Source organism: Magnolia sinica, chromosome 13 (genome assembly GCF_029962835.1).
Source record: "Magnolia sinica isolate HGM2019 chromosome 13, MsV1, whole genome shotgun sequence".
In the NCBI taxonomy this organism is placed as follows: Eukaryota; Viridiplantae; Streptophyta; class Magnoliopsida; order Magnoliales; family Magnoliaceae; genus Magnolia; species Magnolia sinica.
This window is the reverse complement of record NC_080585.1, coordinates 10,453,853-10,473,743: the sequence shown is the minus strand read 5'-3', so window position 1 is coordinate 10,473,743 and position 19,891 is coordinate 10,453,853. Positions and strand designations below refer to the sequence as shown.

The window sequence follows — 19,891 nt, the reverse complement described above, 5'->3', positions numbered from 1 at the left end:
GAAGGGATGGGAAGGTTTATGCCCGGGATTGGCCAAGCTTGCCAAACAGACTCGATGTAGCAATCCTGGGATATAGCAATCCCATGGATCTTAAGACAATCCACTGACAACATCATCATTACCTTGAAATCCATGCCATCCACCTTAATACCATTCAATCCCTTCCAATCCACCCGGCCAAACAGGCCCTAAGTAAACTAGGGTGCTACCTCCCTGGATCCGTAGATCCACCTAATCCACATCCCATGGAGACTAATTCATCAAGCATATGACCTAACTCTGTGAGACCCACTGCGATCTACCTAATCCACATCCCATGGAGACTAATTCATCAAGCATATGACCTAACTCTGTGAGACCCACTGCGATGCATGTGTTTTATCCCTGCTATCCATCATTTTATCATATCATCTGAAGATATACGAGCTAAAAAATGAAGCAGATCGAAAGTCCAAGTGGACCACACCATATGAAATGGTGTGGGAATAATGACACCCACATTAAAACCTTTCTAAGGCCCACCATGATGTTTGTTTGCCATCCAAGTTCATTCAGACCCTGAATGAAGGGAAAATACAAATATAGTTTTGATCTAAAACTTCTATGGCGCCCATGAAGTTTGCAAACAGTAGGCATTCAATCCCCACTGTTTCTGATGGTGTGGTCCACTTGATCTTTGAATCTGACTCCATTTTTTGCTCATAACCTAAAATGATACGGAAAAACAGATGGACAGTATGGATAGAACATAGCACAAAAGCACAAAAGCACGTTCATAGGATGATCTTAACCATCCGATTTTTGAATAAAACTTGGACCGCTAACCATTGCATTTTACTCATCAATTGGATGGTTAGGATCTTTAAATTGGTGTAACTTTCGGTAGCTGCTTTGCCATGATGAGCCACATGGTCTGGATGGTCTAGATTTATGTAAATGTATGTCAAGTGTCCAACTGATCAGTCACTATCAGTTTGGTTCCACCCATTTCAGTATGAAGTTTTCTAGTTAGATCCGGGCCATTGTTTCAATGATCTAAACCTGTTTATCTGATGGGCCTCACCATGGATGATCTAGACCGTTAAAACACCATGTTGTACAGGAGAAGGCCTGCCAGAAATGCCAAATAAACCAAGACGTTCGCCCAAGCTTGCCTCTCTGGCACAGCATATGATGATCTAGACCGTTAATCTAGAAGCACATACCATGGGTGTGCCACACAAAGAATCTCACCCATCAGAGACCTTACTGTCCACACAATGTTGTTCCCCCAAAAAAATAATAATAATAAATCAAGAAAAGCAGTTTCCAGCTAAGCCAATTAAAGGCTCTTTAATCAGTGATATATTGACCATGAGCCTATCATTGGGGGACCATCTACTTACAAGGCTAGATTATAGGGGTTGCTTTTGGGATTAAGAGAAAAGAAAGATGGATGGGATGACTGCATGGCCCACTTGGTTAACTAACACAATCACAAGATCTACCAACCAATTCCCCTACCAACCAGCCATTATAGATAGGTAGCTTAGCTAACCTTTGACATAACCTAACCGGTGTTGGTTCTTCCATATCACTCATTCAGATGGCTCTTCCTATGACTTGCATAGTTGCCTATCTTGGTGGATATGATGTGGTTTACCCAGTAGAACTGGAATATGGTAGAGCCAACAACAGCACATGTCAGAGTAATCTATGAATCAGAACCGTTCATCTAGTGGCCCTAACATAGTCAGCCCATATCTCAAAAAATCAAACCTGGATCAGACGACAGAGTCATCACCTTCCTTCACTGTCCCAGTGAACGTTGGCCCTTCAATTGTTCCGCTTCTTCTTCTTCTGGACGGGGTTTGGCTAGTAACCCCAACACCAGCCAGCTAGCTGGTGTCAAATCTTTGTGGGCCCCACCATAAGCTACGTGTTTTATCCATGGTGTCCATCCATTTTGCCAGCTCATTTTAGGGAATGAGCACAAAATTGAAGAATATCCAAAGCTTAAGTGGACCACACTGTAGAAAACAGTGGGTATAATGATTGAAACCCTCCCGGGGCTGCCCACATTGATGTTTTCATAAGGTTACACAGACCTGGATGAAGGCAAAACAAAACTATCATCTTCATCCAAAACTTCTATGGCCCCCTGTAGGTTTTCAACAGTAAGTGTTCCATCCCCAATATTTCCTTACTGTTCAATCCCCAATATTTCCTATGGTGTGGTCCACTTGAGGTTTGGATCTGCCTCATTTTTGGGCTCATTCCCTAAAATGAGCTGGAAAAACGGATAAAACACATTCATCATGGTGAAGCCCACATAGCTTTGACACCAGCTAACCGGATGGTGTTGGGATCACCAGCCAAACCGCGTCTTCTTCTTCTACCATCACTTTAAAGAACCAACGATCCAGATTAGATGGCTAGGATGATCCGATCCCTGCATTCTGATTCATTATCATACACGTGGAAACTTATATGCACAAGTTCTTATTGATACGTTGCCCTGCCACATGCACCTGCGGAGAGATGGCTCTAATCATATTCTGGTTCCACACACTTGGTTAGGCAACTCAGTTTTTTGGGGCATTTGGAACCTTTTTGTAATTAGGAAGATCATAAAGCGATTTTCCACTGTACAAGAGGTAGGAAGATGGATCAAATCAGGCTGTCCATCAAGTGGGCCCCATGTCGGTGGTAAACAATTCAATGGTGTACACTGCCCGACACATCAGTCTAGTCCATGAACAATGATACAACTGTATTGGCCTGTATCAGCCCGAAACGGGCGAAACGACCCCATGTCAGTGGTGAACAATTCAATACACAAACTTATTAGCAAACCATGGTTTTAAACATTTGCCATCCAAAGTAGGGACATCAAGATGAGCAGACTCAAATGATATGTTTCACTGCAACACGTGCGCTTGTAATTATAGCTCCTCAAATATAAACTTCTTCTGGAATGTATAGACCGCGTAAAACATTCAAAAACAAAAATGAAATTACAAGCCATCCTACATTAAGCACCCCACATAGCGCGTGAGGCCCACCTTCCTGTCCAGCCATCTTGCAATGGCTGTATGAGACAAAGGTGATGATACCTTAAAACTGTCACCCAATTCCATGGGCATCCTCCGATGCAAAATTTAAACCAATTGGCCCGCCAAGATCATTCTCCTGTCTTCTACTTCATCAGTCGATCTTCAGTGATGAGTAGATCTTCCGGACAAACCAGAAGCATGCGTAAAAGCCAATTGTCCCCGTCAGCACAAAGAAAGCATACGACCCGATCAGCATGTACCCAAAGTAAAGGATGCCAGAGACAACCTTCGTTATCTCCAACTTGGTGAAGAAATAGAAGATTGAATACAGGAAGAGGTACACGGCAGACGAGCCCGCCGTAAGGTATGCCCTCCACCACCAATGGTAATCCTCATTGCAGAGCTGGAAGTAGCATAGCACGATTGTTATCTCAGCACATGTGATGATAAGGATAACAAACACTAGGAAGAGGAAGCCAAAGATGTAGTAGAATTGGTTCAGCCATATGGAGGTCAAGATGAAGAAGAGCTCGATGAAGACAGCCCCGAACGGGAGTATGCCTCCGATGAGTATGGAGAATACAGGGTGCATGTACCAAGCTGGCTCGGGTATCTGCCTCGGGATCTTGTTCGTCTTCACAGGGTCCTCGATTGCCGGCTTCTTGAAACCCAAGTAGCTGCCGATGAAGACCAGTGGGACTGATATTCCAAACCATAGGAACACAAGCACGAACATGGTCCCAAAGGGGACTGCACCGGAAGACTTCTCACCCCATATCAGTGCATTCAACACAAAGAAGATCGTGAACACGATGGCGGGGAACATGAATGCAGTTCTCAAGGCGATCTTCTTCCACTCTTTGGCTCTAAACATCTTGTTTAGGCGGCCTGAGGAGTAGCCTGCGAATAAGCCCATGAAAACCCACAAAAGGACCATGACAGTCATTAAACCACCGCGGTTTGAAGGCGAGAGGAAACCCAACAGTGCAAATATCATGGTGACAAGTGTACTCCCAAAGAACTGGACCCCTGTACCAACATAAACACAGAGAAGGCTGGATTTGACAGGAGGCCTGAAAACATCACCGTGGACAAGTTTCCACCCTGTTTCCTCCTGGGCTTCCTCCTGGGTCTCCAACTGATTGTAGTTGGCTATATCTTTGTACAAAGTTCTCATCATGATCATGGCCACCATTCCAGACAGGAATAGCACAATCATCAGGGAATTGATGATGGAAAACCAATGGATCTGATCATCATTCATGTGGAGATATGTGTCCCAACGAGAAGCCCATTTAATATCACTGGCCTGCAAAGGCAAAGCTGAATAAGAATTTGAAATCTGGAGAAATGGATGAAGAGGAGGTTGTGAAGATTTCAGTACCTGGAAGGAAACATCGTATGTGAATATGACCTCTTTATCCAAAATGACTTCCTGTGGACCAGTGTCTTGAATCCTATTGTTGGTCTTCGGATTGCATGTTAGCAATTGAGGGTTCTTTTCATCCCAAGGTTGCTTATACTCGTGATTTATACTGTTTCAAAGAGCAGAGTGAGATCACGAGAAGGCTGCAAATACCCGGGACTGCTTAGATTCCTGAAACTCATTGATGATAAATAGAGAGAGAGAGAGAGAGAGAGAGAGAGAGAGAGAGAGAGCCCAACCCGTTGCCCTCCTTAAACCATGCATTTCCGGAGACATTGGCAATTTCTGAGTTGACATTGCATAAGCAGTGGACTCTCATGTTCCATCCAATGTATGCTTCCACACCAGAACTGTTGTCTAAAACTATGAAGTGACTAGTGTTACCCATATAGAATTCATGGTTTCGAATATCGTCTACAATAGGGTCGTGTTAGCCATATCATAACCATGTCAAACATCCCCATGACATGATACGAGGATGAACCAGTCCATTACCGGGGCTGTGGGAGGAACAAGGGAGAGAGAGAGGTAGAGAGAGAGAGAGAGAGAGAGAGAGAGCATGCGTTCTAGATAGTTGCCAATTTCTGACTCTACATTGCGTAAGCTCACTCTCATGTTCGGACACCCCCACGGCATGATACTAGGATGAACCAGTCCGTGAAAAGGGGGGGGGGTTGCTATATCAGCCCATATCAGTGCCAATAAGGCCATAAATGCCCCATTTTGTTTTTTTTAATTCCAAATTTCTCATTTTTCACTTCTTTCTACATTTTAACCATGGAGGAAGCTTAGAAACTAATATTGACTTGATCTAGGCCTTCTTTGGGGATCAAAACACGAGACTTGAGTGGGATTCGACAAATCAAAGCAGAATGGGCCATTTTGGAAGGAAAAAAAAAGAAGAAGAAGAAGAAGAAGAAGAAGAAGAAAATGGTGTAAACCGTCACTTTTTGTTTGCTCCTTTTCATCTTCCTTTTGTTGTATTTCAATGTAATGGGTCCTCAAACCTACCAAATCATGTTTTATTTGTGTTTAATTAAGGCCTATTTGGTTGACTTTCAGTAGATCAAACTGATAGACAACACTCCTATCAAAGAATGGTTTGATACACATTGAATACATGTTAAACAGGAGAAGGTTGACTTTCACTAGATCAAACCGACCAATAACACTTATCAAAGAATGGTTTGATACACCATTGACTATATGTTAAACAAAAGAATATAGATTCTGGTGTTTTACATGTTTTTCCTATTTTCCCAATAAAATTTCAAGATCTTATGGGCCAAAAATCCAACAATGGGTGTTTCGTGCTCTCAATGCCAGTCCAAAGCCCGGATAAAAGAGGAGGATTGAGTTAGATTGGCAGCTGGCATCAAACTTCTGCCATTACTTTTATCATGAATCCTAACAATCCTTGATGGACTAGCATGGCGGATCAGGATTCATGTAACCAACCCCAATTAGCTGGCATAAGGCTCAGATAATGATTAATGAAGATGAAGATGAGGATGAGGATACAAAGATGAAAGTAGGTATGGCACAGGTTGCAGTATCAAATCCAGATGACAACATTGAAATAGGAAAAGCAAAAGAAAGAATTAGAGTCAGTCTGATATTACAGATGCATGCTTATACAACATGTGATACCTGAACTAAACAAGTCATCACAATTTCTAGTAATAAAAAAGAAGTGCATTCTTGCACAGCCAAAGAAAATGCACATTTGTCAAACTTACCTGATCTAGAGACCCTATGAAAAAAAAAAAAAAAAAAAAAATACATCCCTGTTAGTTACTAGCATATTAAGACCTAAACCACAGAGACACAAAGGTTAGGCCATTTTGGCCACTGGTTTTATCTATCATTGATCTAGAAAATGACTAAAGATAATGAGACCATAAACAAAGCAGCATGAGCATAGACATCTATCCTAACAAGATCAGAGTTGATTGAGAGCAAATAGCCAAACAAAAGCATTTACCTGTATGGCATAACCTCAAAACCAACAATACGAGCAACATCAGTTTCAGGATCTTTATGATACATGACTCTGAAGCTCAGGTGGTTATTGATAAAATGCTTCTCATCTTTGGACTGCACATTCAAGCACATGTGAACAACAGCGAAGGAATGGCTCACGAGAATTAAACATAGAATAAGCACATAGTTCAACTTACACCACTAAAGATTCCTTTGAACCCAACATGGAAACCATGTTCATAAGTGGTCAATTGACTTCCATCTCCCCACTGGTTAGGAACTGTGACAGGAAGATTATCTAAAATCCTGTAGTCATAGAGGTGCAAGTGAAGTGAGAGCGAACCCCATAAATTGATCACTCATAGAAAACTCGAAGTAATGTTGTCAATATAAAAATGGACTTGAGTAAGCAACACTAAAGAAATGTTGCCAATCAAAACTTTTTATAAAAAAAAAAAGAACAAGAAGAACAAGAAGAAGAACAAGAAGAAGGGGAAAAAAGCTTGGGACCATTCAAAAAACAAGAAAGAAATGAAATGAAAACTTATGGCTAGTTTGATATTCATTAGGAAAGTATGGGTGTAAAATACCCCATTGACACTCTCTATCAGTGCCACCGCACACCTTGTATTTAGCATGATGCAGGCCCACAGCCTAGTATAGGGCCCATCCCACTTAGGCTCACCGTAGGGCTAGCAAGACATAGGCCCATAGCCCACCATAGGGCCCAACATGTGCTGATTTTTTTATAGTTTATTTACAGATTTGGGGGCCTAAGCTAAGGAATGTAATTTACTGTTTTTTTATTTGGAGATATGAGGGCTGATTTAAAGATGTAATTGATGTTATTGAATATATGAAGGGGTATGTGATTGATGTGGTTGAAGATACAAGGCTGATTTAGAGATGTAATTAGGATTACTTTTTATGTTTGCTTTTACTATTATTAGGCTTTTACCATCTCAGGTAGATTAGATTGGTTTGGAATAAATTGTGATTGATTTGAAATCAATCTCTTAGTTGTGAGGATTTTCATTAAAGATTCATTTAGGGTCTATAAAAGGGGAGGTGGTGTAGAAGTTAGTAATTCCAAAAATTTTCTAAGTGTGAGTTCTTTTCTCAAGCAATGTAAGAAAAGGTTTAATATCAATCAAGTTATTTCTCCCTCTCTACTCAAATATTCTTATGAGTGTAACTCTTGTCTAATTCTTTGCGATTCGGTGTCAATATTTCATTGATTCAATAACCAGGTTGCACCATCTTGGTATTGGAGTGGGTGATCGTTGGGGAACTATCGAATCTACATCATCTCATAGTGGCTTCGAATGAGGTGGCATAAAAAATATTTAAAAATTTTAAAAAAATAAAATAAAATAAAAAAGTTTGTACAAGTAACCTAATTGATCTACACACTCACATAACAAGTAGATCAACTCACATACATGATAGGCAATATCACTAATCAAGTGGGAAAGCTCTGGTGTGGATAGAATCCAAAGACTGGAGTTAGAGCATGTGGATACGTAGGGGTAGGTTCCCACTAAAATCCTAACCAACAACGGGCAGCCCCAGTTTGTGAAGACACCAACGATCAAATCCTTTATCGTTGGAATGTGATAGAGAGCTTAGAATTAAGATAGAAATTCTAGAATTCCATAGCTACTTACATGTGGATGACTTCATCGATTGCCTAAGCAAGGTGGAAAAGGCGTTCGAGTACAAGAAAATCGTGGATAATTGGAAGCTGAAGTCAGTAGCTATGAAGTTTTTTCATTCACGTGTTAGCATGGTGGGATGATCTTCATGTCAAATGAATTTGTCAAGGTAAGGAGAAAATAAATTCTTTAAAAAAAAAAAAAGAAGAAGAAGAAGTTAAAAAGAAAGTTCCTACCCGCAACTTATTCCCATCCTATAACAAAGATGTCACAATCTACGTCAAGGAAACAAGTCAGTAAATGAATACAACGAGGAGTTTCAAACTTTGACATCACAGGCAAGGTTTCATGAGTATAAAGACCAAATGATTTCAAGATATCTTAATAGTCTTAAGTTGGATATTAGAAATGGATTGGCTTTCAAAGAAGTATTAAAATGTCCAATGCAGATACATTCACATTGAAAGATGGGGAGATAATTAATTGGGGACTTGCCAGACGATTTGACACCCCACTGAGGGTCGTCATCAGCGAGGGGCGGCATGCTAACTTTCCACGTAAGGCAACCACAGGGCCTCCCATAGGCCAAGGGATGATGGGCCAACATCCAACAATGAAGCCAATCCCTAACCCGATGGGATGTTGTTATGGATGAGGGGTTGGTGCACTAGAGATGGGACAAAGCAATACTCATTTCACGTGCTTTAAGTGTAGACAACCAAGACATCATTCTTTTCACTGTCCTAAACATCAATCCATAATTAAGGTAAATTTGGCTTAGGCAAGGGAATATGTTAAAGACACTCCCAACCGCATGCAAATAAAAGTTGAAGTGAACACAAAATATGAAGTACATGCATATGAGGATGGGGTGCATGTTGATGAAGATGTAGCAGATGTATATGGTAATAGGGGAGAGTCATTGATTATCTAACGGACTATGCTATCAACGCCTTGGGTGGTTGATGAGGGACGATAGTTACGACACAATATTTTCTGCACCACTTGTACTTCTGGTGGAAAGATATGCACAATTTTGGTAGACAAGGGAGCAATCAGAACATTGTCTCACAAGAAATTGTGGATAAATTAAAACTCAACAAATATAAGCATTCACAACCATATGAAATTTGTTGGTTCTAGAAAGGGAGAGAAGTTTATGTTAACTCCGGGGGCTTAGTTTTGTTCTCTATTGGATCTAAGTACAAGGATGAGATGTGGTGTGATATGGTCGCCATAGATGCAAACGACATTTTGTTAGGGAGATCGTGGTTGTTGGATTGAGATATGGTACATTCAACTCGAATAAACACCTATTCCTTTGTCAATGATGGTATTAATATCATATCGCACCCAATTAAACACCTTCCAACACCCAAATTTGATAAAGAAGGGGGTAAAAAATCGCTTGGTGTGTAGAAGTATGAAGAGAAAAGCAAGGTGACTAGCATCATTTATGTCTTGGTTGCTAAAGAAGACACGAAGCAATTAGATGTTTTGCCTCCTATACGAGAGCTCCTTTGTGAACATAAAGACTTAGTGCCCAAAGAACTCCCAGTTGGACTTCCTTCAATGAGGAACTTTCAACACCACATTTATTTAGTGCCAAGTTCTAGCAATCTTAAACACTACCAAATTAGTCCACCTGAACAGGCCGAGCTCCAAGGACAGGTTACTGAGTAGCTTTAGAAGGGTTTAATTTGAGAAAGCATGTCACCATGTGTTGTTCCTGCATTCTTAACCCCTAAGAAAAATATATCATGGATGATGTGCATGGACAATCGTGCGATCAACAGGATTACTATCAATTACCGATTTCATATTCCTCGCTTGGACGATATGATGAACATGTTACATGGACTAATTGTCTTTTCAAATACCAACTTGAGGAGCACATATCATCAAATAAGTATTCAGCTCAGGAAATAGTGGAAAACCACATTTAAGACTTTAGACAGGTTATACGAATGGCTCGTCTACCATTCGGCCTTTTAAACACGCCGAGCACTTTCATGAGGCTAATGATAAAGGTACTCCACCCCTCTATGGGAAAGTTCTGAATTGTCTATTTTGATGGTATTCTTGTTTTTAGTCCCGATTCATCTGTTCACCTTGATCATTTACAGCAAATATTTGATATACTACGGAAGAAGTCACTAGTTGTTAACTTGAAAAAGTGCTCCTTCCTTGTTGAAGTGTTGTATTTTTGGGGTATATTGTGTCTGCAGAATGGATCAAGGTTGATCAGGAGAAAATCAAGGCCATTGCAGAATGGCCCGTGCCACGAACCCTTTCGAAGGTTCGTTCTTTCCACAGCTTAGTAACATTTTACCAAAGATTTATTTGGAATTTCAGCACCATCATTGCACTTGTCACTGATTGCAGGCCGGGAGTTAAGTTTGAATGGACTAAGGCAGCGGATCGAAACTTCGGTGTCGTTAAAAAGAAGATGATAGAGGCTGCAGTTCTTGCATTTCTGAACTTCAATAAAGTCTTTGAAGTGAAAACAAATGCTTCAAATGATGGAATTGGCACAGTGTTGAATCAAGAAGGAAAATTAATCACTTTCTTTAGCGAGAAGCTTAATGATGTACAGAAGAACTACTCCACGTATGATCTTGAGTTTTATGTAGTGGTCCCGGCGCTGCGACATTGGAGACATTACCTAACCCACCAGGAGTTCATTCTATACTCGGACCATGAGGCGTTGAGATATCTTTACTCCCAAAAGAAGTTAGTGCTTGTCACATGAAGTGGATGGCTTTCCTATAGGAATATACTTTCCCTTTGCGTCACAAAGCTAGAAGTCAGAATAAAGTGGCAAATACTTAGAGTAGGAGGGTGCTTCTACTAGGAACTCTCATCGTGGAGGTTGTCGGATTTGAGTCATTAAAAGAAAAATACAAAGAGGACTCCATTTTTGACAACGTACTCGATAAGTTGTGTGGATCGCTAAGATCCAAAGTGTAAATTCATCTCACATAATAGATATCTGTTCAACAATTCTCACCTAAGAGTTTTCGTAGGATCAATACGAGAAAAGATCCTATCTGAGTTGTATGGAGGACTGGGTGGACACTTTAGTAGGGATAAAACATTGACCATGATGGAGGAAAAATACTACTAACCTCGTATGCACTGTGACGTTGAATGTTTCGTAGCACATGGTTGATGCCAAGTCTCCAAAGATCATGTGCAAAATACCGGCATTTATCTGCTGCTTCCCATTCTAGTCGCACCATGGGTAGATATTTCATGGACTTCATCCTGAGTCTTCCTAAGACTAAAAGGGGAGCATATTTGATTTTCGTTGTGGTAGACTGGTTTTTTAAGATGGCCCACTTCATCCCATGCAAAAAGAGATGGACATTACACATATCGCTGATATATTTTGCATAAAAATTGTGTGACTTCACGGGGTACTGAAAATAGAGTTGTACATCGAGCCAAGCTATGCCAAGCTCAACTCAGCCCCACTCTAACTCCTGCTCGAGCTCAACACACTGGCTCGCCTTGGTCCGATGGTTCGAGCTGACTGGATCGAGTCGAGGCGAGTCGAGCCAAGCTATTTTTAGTAACAACTAAAAGCTTAAAAACAATATATGAACGATACATGTAATTTAAATAACAGTAAATCGAAAAGTGTAATCCATTCAACACCATCAATATTTTAGAAACATATGTTTAATAAAATATGACAAATACTAAACCAGTAATTAAAAAGTGTAATCCATTCAACACTACCAATAACAACATAATATGAATAATTATCCTCCTTCTAACAGATGGAGGTGCAGTCTCGCATAGACTCTCGATCTCATCCTCAGCATCAAAAGTGTCACCGCCCCAAATCTGAGCCATCCTTAATCCTTTCAATCCAACGATTCTTGGAAAACGAGTGCAAATGGCGCACAAGATATGTGCGGGCGAAAATTTCACATATTACACACACACACACACACACACACACACACACACACACACACACACACAGAGCGAGCCGAGTCGAGGTCTTAGTTGAGCTTCAAGTTGAGCCGAGCCGAGCTACCCGTTGCTCGACCTCGGCCGACCTGTCCTGAATCCCCCTTTCAGGCCAAGGCAATCTGAGTTAAACTGAGTCGAGCTAACCGAGCTTTTTAAGCTAGCTCGGCTCGTCTACGGCTTTAACTGAAAACAACAACTTCAAACTGTAATTCGAAGTTTATGGGCCACTTCCTATAGCAATTTATGGAAGCAATTAGGGACTAAGCTTCAATTCTCCGGTGCATATCAACCTCAAACAAACGGCCAAACCAAGGTAATCAACGGGAGCCTTAGTAACCTCTTGAGGAGTATCGTAGGCGACAACGTATCTTAGTGGGACTTGGCTCTATCCCAAGCAGAGTTTGCCTACAACAACTCAGTAAATTGTACTGCCAAAAAATCTTCATTTGAGATAATAAATGGGAGAAGTCCACATCATGCATTTGACTTAGTATCATCACCAATACAAGATCAAGGGAGCAAAGATGACGATGCTTTCGCCAAGCATGTCCAAGTCTTACAAGCTCAAATAAAAAAGAAGATTGAAGACAACAACACCCTGTACCAAGAAGCTGCAAATGAACATCGGTGTGAGAAGATATATAAAGAAGGTGACTTACTATCTTTGCAAAGAAAGGCTTCCAAGTGGAATTTACAATAAGCTCTAATCTAAGAAGATTAGTCCATGTCTAGTCAAGAGGAAATTGGGTAACAATGCCTATGAAATTAAGTTGCCAAATGACTTAGATATCTCATCGACGTTCAATATGGTGGATTTATTCGAATACCATGGCGAGGCATCTAACGTGCAAGATGAATCCATTATCGATATGGATAAACAACTCTTAAAGGAAAGGAAAGGAAAGGAAAAAAAAAAAAAAGAGGAAGAAGTTGAACAAGTTTTGCGAATGAAGACTACTAACACTCAACGGGGTCAATACAGGCAATACTTGGTAAAATGGAATAACAATCCCTATTCGGAATACACATGGATCACGAGCGACGAATTGAAAAGATTGGATCCAAACCTCTACTACTTGTATGAAGCGTCCAACTCATCGGAGTTGAGTTCTTTCCAACCTGGAGGCAATGATGTAGGACCACGGCCCACTTAGGCCCATTATAGGGCCCAACAAGACGTAGACCCATAGCCCACCATAGGGCCCAACATGTGCTGGTTTTTATAGTTTATTTACAGGTTTGGAGGCCTAAATCAAGGATTGCAATTTACTATTTTTGGAGATATGGGAGGTGATTTGAAGATGTGATTGATGTGATTGAATATATGAAGGGGGATGTGATTGATGTGATTGAAGATATGAGGCTGATTTAGAGATGTAATTAGGATAACTTTCTACGTTTGCTTTTACCATTATTAGGCTTTAACCATTGTAGGTAGATTAGATTGGTTTGAAATAAATTGTGATTGATTTGAAATTAATCTCTTAGTTGGAAGGATTTTCATTAAAGATCCATTTTAGGCACTATAAAAGGGAGGTGGTGTAGGAGTTAGGCAATCCAAAAAAAATCTTAGTGTGAGTTCTTTAGTATTATAAGAAAAAGTTCAATATCAATAAAGTTATTTCTCCCTCTCTTCTCAAATATTCTTGAGTGTAATTCTTGTATACTTCTTTGCGATTCGGTATCGATATCTCATTGATTTGATAATGGGGTTGCACATAACAAGATGAGGGGCAGAAAAATCCGTGAGATGTTGGGTGTAATGTGGGTGTTTTATAACTCTATACATTATCACATCAAAAATGAACAAGCCTGTAATAGAGTTACACTCCAATGATAAAAGTTTTGGTTACAAGTGTACAACTTGAGAGTCAATGGTTACAAGCATACAATCAAACGGTTGACTTCTAATTTTAATGAAGAGATAACAACCATACAACCAAATATTCCACTTCTAATTTTAATGAAGGGACATCACATAATCTTAGATACTTACATGTTCACTCGATATTCATCATCGATTTTCTCCTTGAAATTCTTCACCGTTTTGGGGTCAAGCTTTATTCGACAAGCTACCTTGCATGACTGTTCTTCTCTCATTTGGAACTGGTCGCAGTTCATACATTTAGAGACATGGAAATATGTTATGATGAGGGTACTACGAAAAGAAAATGGTAGCTAAGACAAACTTTTTTGCTTTATTACCAAGAGAGCAGAACCAACTTAGTAGAATGAAAAACTGCGGAAGCTGGTGGGCAGATTAGACGGGGCAGGGAACTCACTTTATAAACTGAGTTCTCTATGCGGTCACCTCGAAGAACCTCTCCTAAATTCTCGGCACTGTTCACGACTTTGGGGGGTTTGCAATAATTCAGAAAATAGTAATGATATGGAAGTTGTGTCTTTGTGGAGGAAAGCTTGTTCACTTTCACTGGAAGGGGGTCACCCTGTGGAAGAAATGACAATTGCCATTAGATCAAAACAAACAATTAATTGCTGCCACAGAAGTCTAAAATACCATATTTTATTACCTGGGCATCAACAAAGCAAATGGACGTTAAGCATAGTGTTCACACACACATAATTGCATAGGCAGCAGCCGTGCACATGTGCGAAACCAATTGAATAGGCAGTAGTAATCACTTTCAATTAAAAGAAACTACCCTAGTGAAAAATCAGCTCACATGGAACTGGGCCATCTTACAGTACACAACAAAAGTTTAAAGATCCGATCAACTACTGTAACAGGAAGCAGCTTAACAAGAAAAGTAACGATATGCTTCAAGTTATACACTCATCCAATTTCATATGACATTAAATCTCCAGTAGGAAATAACTTTTCTTATTTTGTTTTCCAGTTCTCTAAAATCTTTCCTCATGGAATCAAGGCCCTGTCATGATATTTCAACAGAATTAGAAGTAGACTTTGATAGTTGTTTCTATGATGAGAATAGAAACCGCCCAGTAACTTATATATACATGGAAGAATTTTCTCCTGTGCACCAGTTCACAATGAGGCTCGTGCGAACACATGGCACAGCCATCTGATCAAGATTAAACCCACACCCTCGTGCAGCACAACCGCTTTCTCAAAAGTCTTTTCGAGCAAAACCCAATACTCCCACCTCTCCCTTCTTTTCTCGCAAACCCCAAAACGGGCACCTCTTCGGGCCCCTCTCCACCTCTTTTGCTCTCCCCCCCTTCACCTCTCGACTGGCAAATCTCCCTTCTTCTCTCTGCTCTCCTTCAACCTCTGTTCTTCTTCCATCCAAACAACAGGGAGAGCTTCTGTAGAAGCCGATTCATGCATCAAGCAACAGAAATATTCATTTTTCATGAGCTGATTTTTTACTTTATATTTTTTTCGAAAAAAAAATATTGAAAAAGAAATTGGGAATTGTGGTGATCCGAACTATGGATCTAATGGGCCCCATTGGATTGGGTAAATACAAAAAAAAAAATAAAAAAATAACCATAGGGTTTGAAGATGTGACCTATATTGATTTTTATATGGCCCACCATCTTGGTTCAATTTAATTCATTTCTAAGTTGTCCAATTATTTAAGAATGCTTTTTTTTTTTTTTTCTGTTGCTATAAATCAGATGTCATTACTCATTCAATGATGAGCGCAGATGGAGATAATCATAGATATGCACATAAAACAAGTACATGTATTGCCATCAGGGAATGGATTCCAAATGTAGAAGAAAGCCGAAGGCCAATTGTAGGGAAAAGCACTTTCTCTTCATTGAAGGAAGCCTATGATTTCTATAATGAATACGCAAAATGCATAAGGTTTAGTATTCACAGTAGCTCATGTAAGTACAAAAAGAAACATCATGTGGATGGCAAAATGGATTGCAAGATGAATAGCAATATGGTTTAGAAAAGGTTCGTCTATGCGAAAGAGGGCAAGATGAGAAGATACAAGAGAAATATGGTGAAGTTAAACAAACACAAGATAATTGTCTTGCTCTCATGACCATCGCGATACAGAAATTAAAATCGAGTTACGTAGCTCAAAAGTTCATTGACTAGTATAGTTGTGACCTAGCAACCCCGCATAAAAAGCATTTATTGAAGTCATATTGTGGGATGGCAAAAGTGAATAAAAGTTTAAGAGATACCTTTGATGCTACCAACATAATGACAACAAAACAATGGTCATGCTTGAAATAGAATCAAGCATATATAAAAATGTTAAATACACTGAACAAGATATGAGAAATTATGAAAGAGACGAGGCAAGAATCCAATGGTCATGATGCACAATTGTTGTATGAATATTTTAAAGAAATGAAAGAATTGCAACCTATGTTTGCATAATCAAGGTCGACGAAAACAACAAATTAACGCATTGTTTTTTGGGCTGATCAAATTGCACATAAATCATACAATCACTTCGGTGATGTTATCACATTTGACATTACGTATAACACCAATCGATATGAGTTGATATTTTGCACTCTTTATAGGAGCAAATTACCAAGGTCAATCCATTACACTAAGGTGCGGTTTCATGTCTTTTATTTACTTATTTGAGTCGATCGTCATGTTATTCCAAGGGAGCCACCAAAAGCAAGCATAACAGATAAGGATCCAACTATGACCAAAGAGAAATCAATTGCATTCCCAAATACATTACATCACTATTGTATATAGTACATAATGCAAAATGCAGTCGAAAAACTATGCATCATCGTACATCGGGTAAAATTTATTGGTCGTTCAATGACTACATGTGGAATTCTCATACGCCAAAAGAGTTTGAAGAATCTTAAGAGAATGTGATCAAAGAAAATGGTTTAGAAGACAATATATCACTAACCTCGATATTTGATACCCGTCATAAATGGATACCTGCATTCTTAAAATGCATTTTCATAACAGGTATGTTTAGGAGTCAGTGTAGTGAAAGCATGAATGCCTTCTTTCATAAGTACATCTTGAAGCATAATTCACTGATGGACTTCATCATTTGGTTTGATGGGGGAGTTGCGCGTCAAAGGTATTATGACCTCGTTGTAGATTATGAAACAATAAGCAAGAAAGCCAAGTTGAAAATGCCATGAGAAGTGGAGAAAGTAATGTGCGAAACATACACAATGAGAGTATTTACAATTTCAAGAAAAGTTGTATGGAGGATTGTATTATGTCGCGGAAAGCGAAAGATAAGATAGAGATATTTACAGTTATAAAATTTATAAAGTTGGAAGCTTAGAAGAAACCAACCATGACGGAGTAGTTAAATACAAGGAGAGTGCGAAACTTGTGGTATATGGTTGCCTGAAATTTGAGTTTTAAGGTATACTGTGTAGTCATGTACTGCATGATCAAAAGAATGATCATCATAAAATGCTAGACAATTACATTTGTCATGCTTAGCACCAAGCTTGCCACAACCATTGCATTTTCTATCTCATTCTTTTTCTTCCCTTCTCCCTTTCTAGGTTATTCTCTTTCCGCTCCCCTATGTCTTAGCACACTTGGGATATTTAATAATTACTTTGAGGCTTGTAGTCACATTCTTCTTAGATTTTCTCGTAATGTCAGTACATGGTTCTAACTTTAGGGCCCATGCCTCTTTCAAAACTTATATAACAATTCTCTAACCAAGTGATACCCCTGTCTCGAGGAAGCCCCTTCATTGATAACTAAACTACAAATCTGAGATAAATCACTATGACGTAGTGAGAGAATTATCACAATGTTGCTTATTTTCTATGCCGTTATTGGCGTGACCATAACCCACTTTCGCATGCCGCGTCCATCTCTTTAGAATGTACTAATCTGCCAATAAAGGTATACAAGCATGTATAAACCATGTCTGAAACACAAAATTCCAAAGCCAACACCCTAAAATCTCCAACACACCTACCTAAACTACCCTAAATAAATAATAAGAAACCCAATCTCCCCTTTGACGAATTGATTGATTGTAACCAGTGTTACAAGAATGCCACAGCTCAATTAAATCTAAGAAGCTTCTTACATGAATGCCAATTATACAAATTATCATTGCGAACGAGATCCACGAGAACACAACCAAACACATGCACATGTCAAGGCCAGAACAATAATCAGGGTGGTCGCACAATCCTAAGTGCTCTATTAGTAGATTAAAAAGTGAACACCATCCGATTAAGTGGTTAGGATCATCTAAAAGGTGGTATTTTTTATCCGTGTCCAAAATACACTGTTGAATTGCAGATAAGTGGTATGGATCATTCACCGCCTGTTCTCAACCAAACAAGGAATCATTCATCTCAACAAAATCATCTCCAAAGCATAACATTCTAACCAACCCCAATCACAATTCCCCATCTCCAATTGCAGATTGCATTCAAATCAACAGCAGGATTCAAAATGCAGTGAAAATGTTTGAAAAACCGATGTCTTCTTCTGAGACCAGATCTAGCAATGAAGGGACGGAGAGACGGATCCAACCGTCAAAACTCTAGATCGTGTCCATCTCGATGAAGATCTGACAAAACCTGAGCCATAGTCCTGTGTCCATCTCGATCAAGATCTGATAAAACCCAACCATCCTATCGATTTTCATCAATCACTGAGAGAGAGAGAGAGAGAGAGAGAGAGAGAGTACCCTTTGGAAGTCTTGAGGGGTAACGCCCGGAAGGTAGAAGGAATGGGTGGAAGGAAAGACGAGAAGAGCGAATAAGAAGAAGAGAGTCGCGATCGGAGCAGCTCTACCCATCTCTCAATAGCCCGAGGAACAGAGAACGAGTAGAAGGAGATGAAATCTATGAAGGAAATCAGCCAATGCAGAGAGACTGAGAAAGCTCAAAGGATATGAGAAATCAGCATTCCGCTACGAGAAGTGGGGTTGGGCCCACCGGTTTTGCCTCTTAGGTAGTTGTAGGACTCAAGTGGGACCACACATTACCACCGTCCAATCTATACTCGAATTTCGCACAAGGTCGAGATTGCTACCTGAGGAGAGGAGAGGAGAGGAGAATCGTTTTCCTTTCTGTTCTCAAGGGAGATGAAGAGAGACGAGGGAGAAGCGAGAAGCTATGGTGTCAGGCAGTTTCATGGGACTTAGAAAATTTCCACGTCTGCGACGTCCCAGCTCTTCGTCAGCGGGACCCACGGTGTCGTTTCCCAAGTCAAAAGTCAGACAATCTGTCTCATGGCCACACGTGTAAATTAAATATCCCCCCTTCGTCAGTTTCTTTTTACTGTTCATTTCTTTTGCGGAGCAAGGCCCAACTAACGAACGGACCAGCTGCATCTATGCTGTGGGGATTGTGCGGTCCACTTGATGAACGGGCCACAGCGTCTACGCACTTGATGAGGGGACCAGCCTGATATTTAGGACCGAGCACTTACATGATGGAACACGGCAGATAAGCGGCCTTGATCTCCACACGCTTGCCATGTTGGCAACCATCAATCTGATGGATCGTTACATAGATGGATAGCCAGGAATCCGTAGCGGATTGCCCCGGCCTCACCCAAGAGGGTGCGGCCCTTACCATGGGGTCTACCTTGATATGTATTCTATATTCATGTCGACCATCCGTTTTGCCCTATCATTTTAGGGCATGAACCCAAAAATGAAAAAGATACTAATCTCAGGTGCACCATACTACCGAAACACTAGTGATTGAATGCCCTACCACTCAAAACTTCTTCCGTGATGTTTATTTGCCATTGGTAAAGTCACGTAAGCTGGGATGAATGGAACACACACACAAATACTATTTCCTAACATATGGGTTGTATATCGAGCCGAGTCGAGTTGAAGTGGGCCAAGTTCGGTTTGACTCGTCCTTGCTCTCCTCGA

General features: G+C 40.2%; 1 protein-coding gene across 4 annotated transcripts; it reads right to left on the bottom strand.

Moving 5' to 3' along the window:
- Nucleotides 1-2,877: 2,877 nt before the first annotated feature.
- LOC131222762 (transmembrane 9 superfamily member 7-like) lies at nucleotides 2,878-19,143 on the bottom strand. 4 transcript variants are annotated; one of them, XM_058217947.1, is made up of 7 exons: nucleotides 18,689-19,143; nucleotides 14,366-14,530; nucleotides 14,080-14,189; nucleotides 6,642-6,750; nucleotides 6,446-6,558; nucleotides 4,420-4,570; nucleotides 2,878-4,344 (listed from the first exon to the last, which is right to left on the bottom strand). In XM_058217947.1, exons 1-7 carry the CDS (start codon nucleotides 18,797-18,799, stop codon nucleotides 3,187-3,189), a joined length of 1,917 nt encoding a protein of 638 aa, XP_058073930.1. In that variant the 5' UTR covers nucleotides 18,800-19,143; the 3' UTR covers nucleotides 2,878-3,186. The 4 variants fall into 4 exon arrangements, with proteins under 4 accessions (XP_058073930.1, XP_058073933.1, XP_058073932.1 ...); XM_058217950.1 differs by lacking the exon at nucleotides 18,689-19,143 and adding an exon at nucleotides 16,913-18,479 and having other exon boundaries at nucleotides 14,289-14,530; XM_058217949.1 differs by lacking the exon at nucleotides 18,689-19,143 and adding an exon at nucleotides 16,913-18,477.
- Between the last annotated feature and the right edge of the window lie 748 nt (nucleotides 19,144-19,891).

Excerpts from the sequence above, each read along its gene's own strand:
- LOC131222762 (XM_058217947.1), bottom strand. The coding sequence starts at position 18,799 with ATGGGTAGAGCTGCTCCGATCGCGACTCTCTTCTTCTTATTCGCTCTT. Across the intron at positions 6,559-6,641 it reads TCAAAGGAATCTTTAGTGGT|TCCAAAGATGAGAAGCATTT; the intron begins GTAAGTTGAACT and ends TTGAATGTGCAG. Across the intron at positions 4,571-6,445 it reads TTTGAGGTTATGCCATACAG|TATAAATCACGAGTATAAGC; the intron begins GTAAATGCTTTT and ends TCTTTGAAACAG.